The 12,957-nt window shown below is 38.7% G+C and overlaps 1 protein-coding gene across 1 annotated transcript in view; it reads left to right on the plus strand.

The window, feature by feature from the left end:
• Positions 1–1,306: 1,306 nt before the first annotated feature.
• Positions 1,307–12,957, plus strand: part of unc13a (unc-13 homolog A (C. elegans)) — a 39,587-nt gene continuing 27,936 nt past the window's right edge. The window contains exons 1-9 of the mRNA XM_058401263.1: positions 1,307–1,645; positions 8,307–8,336; positions 8,445–8,544; positions 9,752–9,869; positions 10,842–10,965; positions 11,075–11,145; positions 11,358–11,412; positions 11,822–11,851; positions 12,058–12,253. Of these exons, the coding sequence (XP_058257246.1) occupies positions 1,624–1,645; positions 8,307–8,336; positions 8,445–8,544; positions 9,752–9,869; positions 10,842–10,965; positions 11,075–11,145; positions 11,358–11,412; positions 11,822–11,851; positions 12,058–12,253 (746 nt within the window). The 5' untranslated portion in view covers positions 1,307–1,623. The remainder of the gene's footprint in view (positions 1,646–8,306; positions 8,337–8,444; positions 8,545–9,751; positions 9,870–10,841; positions 10,966–11,074; positions 11,146–11,357; positions 11,413–11,821; positions 11,852–12,057; positions 12,254–12,957) is intronic.

The following is a 12,957-nucleotide window of genomic DNA, read 5'->3' on the forward strand; positions in this document are numbered from 1 at the left end:
TTTTAAGATATCCTGTCCAGCAGATGGTGGTATTGACTACATTATAGCGCCAAAAGTTACAAGAAAATTGCTTTTCGGACTCTGAAAAACTTTCAGAATATTTTCTAATATTAACCTTGGTTTCAAATTTTTTTCCTGGTCTTTTATTTTGTATAATACGTATGTTTAGGCAAGATCTTGCCAAATGAATTGTTGTTTTGAGGATTCTACACTGACTTGCCTGTTTAATAGGTATACTGGACCATTGCAGGGGAACCATATAGATGCAATTTGTATATACAATTACATCTGTTGCTCTGCTCTGTAGAACTGGTCCACCACAAACTAGATATTATTTCACTAGAATCTGAGCAATAAGCCTAATAATTAAATAGTCAGATGTTCAGGTAGTATGTTGACTGTATTTTTAAAAATTAAAGGGGTCCCTGGTTGCAAAAATTAATAATGTCCCCTTGTTTTAGTAGGCACACCTAAATTATTGTTCCATTTTGTAAATGTATATTATAGATATATGCTATAGAGCTATAGCATTTTCCATGCACAGTTAATGTTAATTGTCCTCAAGCCCTTTATTAGATCTGACCAGAGGCTATTGATGGCTATTTTTGATTAATGTACAGTTTTCACCCCAGCAGTGACAGTATGCTGTTTAAAAAAACTCAGTAATGCCTCTGCATTCTCTGGTCACTGTGTGGTCCTTTTTCATTGACAGATGTGGTCGAGGTGGCTAACTGAAGGGCTGCAATCAGCTATTAGGGTTGAACAATGCATCACAATGTTTCATTGTATTGGGACAAGCTATTACTCTCTCTCTCTCTCTCTCTCTCTCTATCTATCTATCTATCTATCTATCTGTCTGTCCGTCCGTCTGTCTGTCTGTCTCTCTCTCTCTCTCTCTCTCTCTCTCTCTCTCTCTCTGCTGTGTTCATGCCATTGTCCCCCAGCCCCAGTGCAAACATGTTTGTACAATTATGTTTTAATTCTAGAACGAAATCAACTACAGTCTTCATTATTCATACAATTTGTATCCATACAATCTTACCTCTGTTTGTGGTGCTTGATTCCTGAAATGACCTGCTTAAAGACATTTGCACTCACAAATAGTACACAAGATTCAGTTTTTAGCGTCTCCCAATACTACCGTAATTGTTTTTATGATTTCCATTTTCCACTTTTTGTTTGATTTTCTTCTTTATAAATGGACTGATTTGATGGGGTTAAGTTATATGGTGATGACCGCGTCACGCCGGTTCAGCTTCTTTTTTTTTTTTTTTTGTGACGTCACGATAGTAGCTGTCCTCGTAACGGCGGTGCTGAACAAGATGGCTGTGCGGCGGGTCAAGAGAGGCTGACAAGACGAAAAATTCACCGTTTTCCCCAGCAGAATAGCGAATATATATGTAGGACTGACAATCTTGACAGTCGACAATTAAATTCTAACTACTTCCTCGTGTTATATTTGTTTCGCGAGCTCTTATTTCGATCCAAAACGAGGCGGTTACTCCAATCTCGACGGCTCCAGCAAGCTCTGATTTAACGGTCCTGTCAGCGCGAGCGTTAAATATATTTCTCTATCTGTAAAGCACTAAAACCGCCAAGATAGATTATAAACCGCTGAAAGAGATGTCACTGCTGTGTGTTGGAGGTAAGTGAGGCTTTATTTCACTCAGTTGAACTGAAGTCTTGGTGTGGGGGTGTGTAAACGGACCACCAGCTGTTGGGTATGATTAATGTGGCTAACGTGTTAACTTTGCTATTATCATGCGTGCCGTCTCGCGCTATAAGATGATTTTGGGTGCGCGTGAGCTTTTATATGAAGCTTCAATCTGATCACTTGGAAAATTGGCGAATAATTTCACTCGACGAAAGGAAACACGACAGTCACATTAGGATGCATTTAAGCAGAATCAGCAGCTCTATTCATTGTGCATACACAGTGCCATCTTGTTCATTTCGATAGTATGTAGCTTTTTTCACCTTTTTTTGTCTAACATTAAACATTATCGTAAGATGATGACCTCGACATTAGTGCAGGCTTAAACATTATTGCAAAGATGCCAGATCAGCCCAGGGAAATGAGCTTCTTGCATTAGTGTTCAGTCTCTGTGAGTGTGTAGGGGTGTGTTCCTGCCTTGCTTCTCGTTTCGAAGCAAAAATATGCTGTACTGTATGATTTTATAATAAATAACCTTACAGTAGACTCTTTATTATTCATTAAATGTGGGTGACTCACTTCTCTTAATGGGATCTGTAATGCACAGCAACATCCTTTTTCATTCTTTCACCCATCTTCAGTAACAATTCACACACCCATAGTGGGATTTTATACTTCCTAGTCCACCTACAGGCATGATTATTATTTTTTTTTGGAGGAAGCCCACACAAACACAGACACAGAGAGGACATGTACCCAAGCCCGGGATCGAGCGAGACCCCAGGGCTGTGAGACAGCAACTCTAACTGCTGCGCCATCATGTTGCCTACAGTAAAATTATCTTAAAATAAACTACACTGCAAAATAGTCTCACTCAGTTCACATAAAAAATTCACACTGTCTGAGACCTAAATAAACACTGAATGTTTTCCTTTACACGTATCTGGTTAAACCCTGCTAATACAGGGACAGCATATGCAGTGAGATGACCTGTATGTGTTAGAACAGGAAACTAACTAAATAATAAATTAGAATTGTCAAAAAATTAATATCGCAACAATTAACCACTATCGGACAAAGAAGCAAGTCTACTTGCTGAAAATCTGTATTCAGGATAACCGCATGCTTGTGAATAGGATATTGGTTTTATACAACAGTTCTATTAACAAGAAATTAATATAAAGTGACATTTTGGATACAATATGACCAAATGAAATAGGTAAAAAAAAAGAAGAAGCCACAATCACTATACTGCATAGAAACCAATCAGCTATAACATTATGACCACCTGCCTAATATTGTGTTGGTCCCCATTTTGCTACCGAAACAGCCCTGACCCATCATGCACTGTGTATTCTGACACCTTTCTATCAGAACCAGCATTAACTTCTTCAGCAATTTGAGCAACAGTAGCTCGTCTGTTGGATCGGATCACACGGGCCAGCCTTCACTCCCCACGTGCATCAATGAGCCTTGACCACCCATGACCCTGTCACTGGTTCACCACTGTTCCTTCCTTGGACCACTTTTGATAGATACTGACCACTGCAGACCGGGAACACCCCAGAGCACAAGAGCTGCAGCTTTGGAGATGCTCTGATCCAGTCGTCTAGCCATCACAATTTGGCCCTTGTCAAACTCACTCAAATCCTTACGCTTGTCCATTTTTCCTGCTTCTAACACATCAACTTTGAGGACAAAATGTTCACTTGCTGCCTAATATATCCCACCCACTAACAGGTGCCATGATGAGGAGATAGTCAGTCTTATTCAATTCACCTAGCAGTGCTCATAATGTTATGCCTGATCAGTGTAAACTAACTGGCTAGCTCACTTACATTGATTTGTACATTTCCATTAAAGGTGCTTCTGGTGACACTGGTGTCCCTTTTTCCTTTTCTTCATCATCCGACTAGCTTTCATATTTCAAGTCAATAGTTATATTCCTAAAATGTATCATTTGCCTAATGATTCGCTAACACTACTATAGTAGCTGATTACAGGTAGGAAGTAGAATTTTACATGGTGAACTCAGATGAATGGCACGATATATACAGTGAAATGTCCTAAGTTGGTTATAGGATGTATATAGACACCCTTGGATCACTTTTAAACTACTCAAGGTAGTGAAGTAGCTGTTGTATAGATTACATTACCTCACAATGCTGTCTCAAAGCAAATTGTTCTCATACATTGTCTTTTCTGTAGTAAATACCTGTATGGCAGATACCCCACAGATGTCAGCGGTAACTGTTAGAGATAAAGCGGTTCCCTGAAGATGCGTTGCACTTTTTGAATTCTCAGTAACGTGAAGAAAAGCACTAATTTCATGAAACAGAAAAAATAAAGCTGATAAAAATGATAATAGGAACTGACTTGTTTCCCAGAAATAGAATTATAAATGGAGAATAAATGCACCACTCATCACATCACAACACACTGCTGATTATCTTCCTATAAAAGTCCATACCACCTTACATACAATGCACTTTTTTTAAAGTATTGCTGCTATTGTCATTACTTCTATAAGTCTATTTGAAATACCAAATAGTTGATTGAACTGTTCTTTTATACTCAATTTTAGACATTCCCAATTCCCCCAACTAGATAAAATCTCTTACATAACAGCTACTGACCAGGCAGGGTAAGGCTTAGCATGTGCTTCGTTTAAGACACCTTCACATCTCAGGTAACATCACAGGGCAGCTGAATGCACTTGTAGGAGAATGTTAACTGCCCTTTCCTATGCATGAGCTCACGCACACCCACATTCAGCTAGGGTCCTTCTGATAGACAGGAGAGAGGAATGTCATGCTACCTACCCACATGTGTTATTGTGAAAAAATGTATGTGAACTTACATGTAGTTAAACACTTTCTGGCACAGCAAAGCAGAACTAAACATTGTGATTGTAAGTACTGTTTTAAAATCTTTTTTAAAAATGCTGTGTCTCCTATACATACAGAACAGAGGTACTCCAGGATTGAGGAACACTGACAACATGTAGGAGATGTCAGAAAAAAATGTCAGAAACCTGTCAGACTGTTGAAATCAGCAATAGTAATACCTTTCCCACCAGGGCTGAAGTACTCTGAATGACTATCATTCTGACTTAAGTATGTTATTTAGTTTAAGCTACTAATTGGACTGTGGCTTTCCGGAGTTAATTCACCTGACATATTTCTTCACTGCCCTCACATGCACTGTAGTGCCCTGGGTTCATTATAAATGGCCAAGCTCAGAGTTCCTTACAACCTGAGTCCCATTTGCATGCACGCCTACCAGTCTGCCACTAGTCTGCAATGAATCAGGCAGAGTTTCCAGCACTGACGTCCAAGTGCGACTGCACGAGTGTGTGGGCGAGTGTCAAAGAGGCTGGACAGATTCCTGGCAATTGCTTTAGTAACCGGAGCAGATGCACAGTGCTAAGGCTTGTCTGTTCTCAGTTGGATGATTTTTTTTGGACATTTGTTAATAACCATTTCCATTGCATTTCTCTTTTATTTTATTACAATTCTTTTTGAAATGTCTTTTGAAGAATCGAGACAATGATATGATGTAAACGTTGGCATAGAATTTGTCACTGTGTAAATGATAGATAGATAGATAGATAGATAGATAGATAGATAGATAGATAGATAGATAGATAGATAGATAGATAGATAGATAGATAGATAGATAGATAGATAGATAGATAGATAGATAGATAGATAGATAAGAGATAGAGTGCACTAAGCATAAAAAATGTGTAAATTAGCTACAAGACCAAACAGGCCAATCACAACTGTCTTTACTGGTGTGATTTGTTCCAGTCTATGAAAAGCCTTGAGGAATTCCATCAGTGCAATTATATTTGTTCCATATTATGAAGGGTATTCAGGCCATATTCATTAGTTCTAGTTTTCTATTTTTATGAGACAGAGCCAAATTTCACACCTTCACCTTTTCACCTTTCACCCAGGCTCATCGATCATCATTTCTACTATAATGACCATGTTTTTTTTTTCTTTGCTTTTTTGTTTGGTTTTTCCTCTCCATTCCTAATGAATTGGGTTTAAAGACGTTAAATCCAGGCCTTAGATCTAAAGGTGTTTTAATGTTGTTGCTTTGTGCTGAGTTTTGGAAGCAGCCCTCAGCTCTCTGTCACACTAAAGCAGCTATTTTTAGTAGTGGGGATACAGCACTTGACGGCACTGAGAGATTAAATAGAGCTCATGCGGAAGAGATGGAGAGGGAGTATATATGCATGGAAGCTACATAAGAAGGGAGGTGTGTAGCAAAACTTGTAGAATCTGTTCCAAGGCACATCGTATCTGTTCTTGTGTCTCGTGATGGACCAGCATTTTAAGAAGACACTTTATTTTCATTTTTCTTTCTAGTCACTGGTCTGTAGGGACATTCAATGACTTTTATCAAATCTCTACACATTTATGTAAGACTGGCATTGTGTAATAAGGCCTATTGTTCAGCATATGACACCCTGATAAAACAAGCATTTTGATTACTCGAGGAAGAAGTATATGTGCATGTAGTTTTTATAAGCTACCATCCATATTTCAGTTTGAGGAGGTGCGTCCAATAGGCTTCATGAACTCATTCTCTGTGTCTGTCATATGCTCCTTTTGAACCTCTAGATATTGTTTATGCCTTTATGGTGAAAGCATGTAATCGGTTATATTACACATATACTGGCCAGGCATAACATTATGACCACCTGTCTAATATTGTGTTGGTCCCCCTTTTGCTGCCAAAACAGCCCTGACCCATCATGCACTGTGTGTACTGACACCTTTCTATCAGAACCAGCATTAACTTCTTCAGCAATTTGAGCAACAGTAGCTCGTCCCCACGTGCATCAATGAGCCTTGGCCGCCCATGACCCTGTCACCGGTTCACCACTGTTCCTTCCTTGGACCACTTTTGATAGATACTGACCACTGCAGACCGGGAACACCCCACAAGAGCTGCAGTTTTGGAGATGCTCTGATCCAGTCGTCTAGCCATCACAATTTGGCCCTCATCAAATTCACTCAAATCCTTACACTTGCCCATTTTTCCTGCTTCTAACACATCAACTTTGAGGACAAAATGTTCACTTATATCTGTATATCTTATATATTCACTGTCTAATATATCCCACCCACTAACAGGTGCCATGATGAGGAGATAATCAGTGTTATTCACTTCACCTCTCAGTGCTCATAACGTTATGGCTGATATACCTTGTATATATTATACCAGTGTATAATATATTCTTTTAAATGCATTACTGACATGAAAACAATCCTTATATGTTATATGTATACTGATAAAAATGTAAAATGAATAAGTGAGTTTGGACTAGGAGGCTAACCATTCTTCGTTAAACTGAAAATCATGAGCAGTGATTATAACTTGGATTTCTGATTCTGTTCCATGAGACTATGTCTAATTATTACCAATGAGCTGACTATTAGATTAGTCTAATACCACTATTAGATTAGTCTAACACCACTATTAGATTAGTCTAATACCACTATTAGATTAGTCTAATACCTCTATCAGATTAGTCTAATAAAATGTTGTATGCAATATCAGGAGTATAAACACAAACCTAACCTAACCTTTCCATCCTGCATGTGAAGTGCACCCATAAGGAGAAATCCTCAGGTTGTTTGTATAGCCATCATTACAAACATTAAAGAGAGATTAAAAAGAGACAGCATGGCTTTTTTTTTTTTTTTTTGCTGTGGATTCCAAAGTGAAAGGTGGGTGTAGCGGATTAACAGGAGAGCTTTGAATTTTAATGCCACCCTCACTGAAGCTTGCCATCCATGTTACATGGTTTTACATGAATTATGAATAAGTATGGTGATGTCAGGTTGCCTATAAAAAATAGTTCTTCCAAACTCCCCAAAGCATAAGTGACAGCAGTGTTGTGCTTCCTTCTGTGAGCCTCTTCAGTCTCTTTCAGTTTTGACGTGGTTATTTTTATACTGTTATGTAAGTTCTATTTTATATTATTATTTTATATTATTTACGGTGCCTTTTCTGACCCTGTATCCCAGTTTGTCTACAATATCCCTTGTTAGCATTTAATGCTTCATGACGTTGCACAAATTTAGAACTTCATATATCAATGCCATTGACTAAATAATTCCTGAGAGTGCTCTACAAATATATTTATTTTGTATAAATTTACAATTTTGGTGATTGTCAGACACACCTATCCAGAGCTACGTACAAAAGTCTCTATCAATGAATACATCAATACTGGTTTGCTAGGTCACAGACTAATGATACTAGTCTAAAACTCTCTTAGGAGGAAATAAAGCACAGTTTTTTGTTTCAAATAATCAGGGAAAATTGCTAGTTTTAGTATTTCAGGAAGAGCTTGGTCTTCACCCATCATTTGAAGACATTCATTGACTCAGCAACTGTTTGGACATCTAGGAGAAGTCCATTCCACCACCAGGTGCCAGAATGGAGAAGAGTCTCAATGTATACCTTCCTTGTATGCTAGGATACATAAATTATGCATAAATGTTCCAGCATCTGCCCTTGTATTTTAACCCTTGTCCAATATATACTGTAGGCACGGTAGGTAGAGATTGTACTGTAAAACACTGGAGTATTTCTTTAATGTAATTTCTTATTTTTCCCTTTTTTACAGTGAAAAAAGCAAAGCTAGATGGACCACAAGGTAGGTCCAATCTCTACTCAACAATACTTGCTGTCCATTTTCATACATCTTAGCATTGCTGTACAGCAGTGTATCTGACCTGTGGGTGTCTGCTTGTGTGATTTCTAGAGAAATTCAACACCTATGTGACACTTAAGGTGCAGAACGTGAAGAGCACCACCATTGCAGTGCGAGGCAGTCAGCCATGTTGGGAACAGGATTTCATGTTGTAAGAAAAACCTATGCATTTCTCACTCTCTAAAGCACAAGAGACTTTGCTGAAGAAATTCTAGCGAATTCACTAGGGAGAAAATTTAATTCAAGCTACTTCGACAATCGTGATGATTTTTTTCTCTCTCTCTCTCTATGGGCTTGCATAAAACATTGGCTTTCACAGCAGTTTATTCTTTAAATTCTTTACACTTACCTGTCTAAATGGTGTCAGAAGCTTTTTGCGTTTTGTTATTTTCTTAGAAAACATCTAGAGTTCCCTGGGTGGTGGCACACACACATTTCCCTAATGGCCTCAGTCTCAAGTGCAAAGATGTTACCTAGTGTTGTTGACAACAATTTCAGATTTTTGAACAGACATTTTTGAGTGTCGCTTAAACATTTGTAAATTCAATTATAGGGAATGGCAGAAATAAGAAATGTTTTTTGAAAACACAGTACACTCCAGGGTGAGTAAGCTCCAATCCTTGCTAACAGGCAGTTTAGATGATGCAATTTCAAATGTTCTGAATGTTTCAACCCACCTGAGGATTGTATTATGATTCTGTGACGCCCCACATTGAATTACACATTACAGAGGAAAGCGCTGAAAAAATTATGGATTTATCACTTTTGAAATCATTTTAATTGACAACGACTCACAAGTCCATGGTGCCATGGCTACTGGCTGTTGAAATCGCCTGTTAACAAGGAGCGAAGTTTACCTGCCCTCCTCACTGCTGCATATAGGCTGTTTGAAAAATATGCGTTTCCTCTGCCACGCCCTATACATATAGATCCATAGATGTGTGACTTATATGTGTGTTTAATATGGCACCAGCCATCATTCTGTAAGATTTGCCCTAGAGTGACAAACACAGTGACTGGTACTGATTTCAAAGCTATTATTAGGATTAGATGCAGTGATTTCCTTCCTGTGGCGAGGAACTTAGAGAGAGTGGAGAGATGTCATAATGCAGATGGTAATGATCCAGAAAAGAGAAACTGTAGGATATATTTTCTTTAATTGAGATGTATGTAAATGTTCACCTCAACATATTATATATTAAGGGAATACTGTATGTCTTTCAGTAAGTAAAATGTGGTTAGCGTTACTTTGCCTACATTAAACTGTCATGGTAAATCCTGACATTTCCAATGATATCTTTGTAGTTGCTGTTTTGAAAGTCTCTTTCGTTCTTCTCATCCACCCCTTTCACTCCTAGTGAGATTAACAGGCTGGATCTGGGCCTGACTGTGGAGGTCTGGAACAAAGGCTTGATCTGGGACACCATGGTGGGCACGCTGTGGATCCCTCTAAGCAGCATTCGCCAGTCCAATGAGGTATGGCACAGATGGCATGCTCAAATCTAACAGCCTGCAGTACTACTCACCCTCTGTAGGCCTATACATGCAGAATCTGGCCAGCTGGCTTTCAATGTTAGACTCTGTCATATAAAATGAAAAACATCAAATAAATAATACAGAAAATATACAAATAAAAATACTCTGTTCCCATAAACCATGAATTTATTTAAGCACTGCATTTGTATATATATTTTTATGTATTGTTAGAATATTTTCAAGCTAATATCTATCTGCACTTCAACATTTATAACTTCTGTATGTTTCCCTGTAGTGAGAAAAGAACAGAAATCCCATTTACTTGAAACTTATTGAAATTGTTTAGCTAAGGGCATTGAGTCTATCAAGAAATATACATGCATATATGTATCATGCTAATTCAAGACAACAAACAAACACATTGTCTAACATTAAAAGTCTTAGAAGACAGCAGAGAATCTCTTATAATACCTATGTATAGTTTTATCTAACTTTCCATCACTGGAGCAACACCGTAAGATAATCTCAGTTACTTACAGTTTTATACAGGGGCTTTGCAGCATTCCTGTATTATTAGGTACAAATGGACATTAAAAATGTACTGGTCTATTTTGGTAACCAGGAAATTTTTCTCTGAAAAGGTAGTCCACTAACCACTAATTATATAGATTTACAATTAAATTTCACAAATAGCTTTGCTTGTAAAGGTAACAGAAGTGTTCTACAAAATGATGCATTTCACTTAAATATTAATTGACTGTATAAACAGCTGCACTTAGATTTCCAATATAAGTCAGTTTTGTTTAAATGGCTTTTTGATTCTTATTTCAGGTTAGGGAAGCACTACAAATAGACAGAGGTTTAAAAGCATTCCTTTAGTAGCATATTTATGGTGTAAAAAGAATGTTCTCCATCACACCCTGGCAACAATCAAATATAGTAAGGCTGTCCTTTTAATTTCCTGTTTGACAGGAAGGTCCGGGGCAGTGGATGACTTTAGACTCCCAGGTCATCATGGCAGAAAATGAGATCTGTGGTACCAAAGATCCAACTTTCCACCGTGTGCTTCTGGATACACGCTTTGAGTTGCCTTTAGGTAAACTGAGCTAACTGTTATATTGTGTGTGTAGTAGTAAGCCTAGGTGACTTCATTCTGTGGCATGCCCCAGAACTACTAGCTGTTAAAACCTCAAAATTCATTTCAGACATTCCAGAGGAGGAGGCTCGCTACTGGGCCAAAAAACTGGAGCAGCTAAATGCCATGAGGGACCAAGATGTGAGTTTTCTCATCCATCTCCAGACTTTTGGACCAGAAGGCCAGGGCAACTTTTAATTAAGAGAAATTGTCACTCGGTCATCAAGAACGAACAGTGTCTTTATTACCTTTCTCCTTCTCTTTTGTACCTGCTGATGTGAGGGAGGTTAAAAGCCATTTTGTCATTACTAGCTATTAGGCTCTTGTATTTATTGTGTTGTTTATTTATGCAGTATTCATATCAGGAGGAGCATGAAAGACCACTTCCCGTGCCATCAACACAGTGCTGTGAGTAGATACACCACAATCTCACACTCATTCCTGCCACACACAGAGACTCAGATACTCATTTCACAAGATTAATAAACAGCCTGAAAGGGTAGGAGGTGTCTTCTGAAAATGTAGATGTTACAGTCAGCAAAGGAGCTATATTGTAAACATTCCAGTGTGAATTATGAAGGGAAGGCAAGGTGATAATAGCTCCTATGGCTATATAGCTCCTGGGTGAAAGCTCCGATTAGAAGTAGATGCTAACATAATACCCTAATCACAGTTAGCCTGCAGCTACAAAGTCATCCTCACCCTCTGCTGATGTCCAGTTTACACCCTTGTCACGTCTGGCCTTTATGATTCGCTGAATCACCTGCTCATAACTGCTGTGGTCTATCTGTAGCTGATTTCCTCTTTTCTGTTGTAGGTAATTGGACTCTATGGGGAGACCAACAAAGTAAGCAAGATTCATTTATTTTCTTAGATTTGAATCCCAACTTCCTTTTCCAGGAGAACAATTAAATGTGCCTTTTTTTATTTTTAAGGGTTTGCAGTACTAATCATTTATTTACAGACTTTCTTCAGGTTTCTTCAGTTCTGGCATCTGGCTTTGCACTGCTTCTTTCCCTTAAAAGTCATGATTATGATTTATATTGTTGCCAGATGATGATCCAGACAGTGCAGTGGACGATAGAGACAGCGATTACCGAAGTGAGACGAGCAACAGCATCCCTCCTCCCTTTTACACCACATCTCAGCCCAATGCCTCCATGCACCAGTACCCCATTCGCCATATGAACCGCGGCTCCCGCTACGATGACATGCAAGACTATGACTACGATAACCAGAGAGCTATGAGGTACACAGTGCTATGGCCCTTGTGTGTGTTGGTAGTTTGCAATCTTATTTTAATTACCTCATTCAGGAGCCTTAGATGGTTGCTTCATATGCTACTGTAATTTAATTGAATTGTGGTTCAGTAGATAAACTGTTCTGTATGACTATGAATTCACATTGTCCTTATGAACTTCCTCAGAGTATTCAGGGGTCCGTGTATATAAGCCCTTGGATGAGCAATTAATGTGTACATAGGATTGGTGGCGAGCATCACCGGTCCGGCACCCCCTCTGACCTGAATACTGGAGATACATGCAAGCCTGTGCCTGTCCCATTAACTCATGTTTCTCCATTTCTCTCAATCTCAGTTTTGGAAATTAGTGTTGCAATGAATGATGGGATGCATTAACTCATAAAGATTCCATGAGTAATCCATACTCCTATATAAGACAGACGTATATGAATCCTTCTGTAACATGTTTTAATTCATGAATGGCTAGAGATTGTTTGCTAAAGCTTTTGTGAAGAGTCTTTTATGCAGTCTGGTGAACCAAACACCCGGAGTTGGACACTATACCATGTTGGTTTTACTTTGGCTGTCCTTTAGAGGCCAGATGCAAATAAGCCATGACTTATGCTCCTCCTCTTCCTGCCTTGTCCCCTCCCCTTCCCTCCTCCCAGACGCTATGATAGTTTAGACTCCGCCACCAACGGTCGCAGTGATCT

Source organism: Hemibagrus wyckioides, linkage group LG10, assembly GCF_019097595.1.
Source record: "Hemibagrus wyckioides isolate EC202008001 linkage group LG10, SWU_Hwy_1.0, whole genome shotgun sequence".
NCBI classification, from domain to species: Eukaryota; Metazoa; Chordata; class Actinopteri; order Siluriformes; family Bagridae; genus Hemibagrus; species Hemibagrus wyckioides.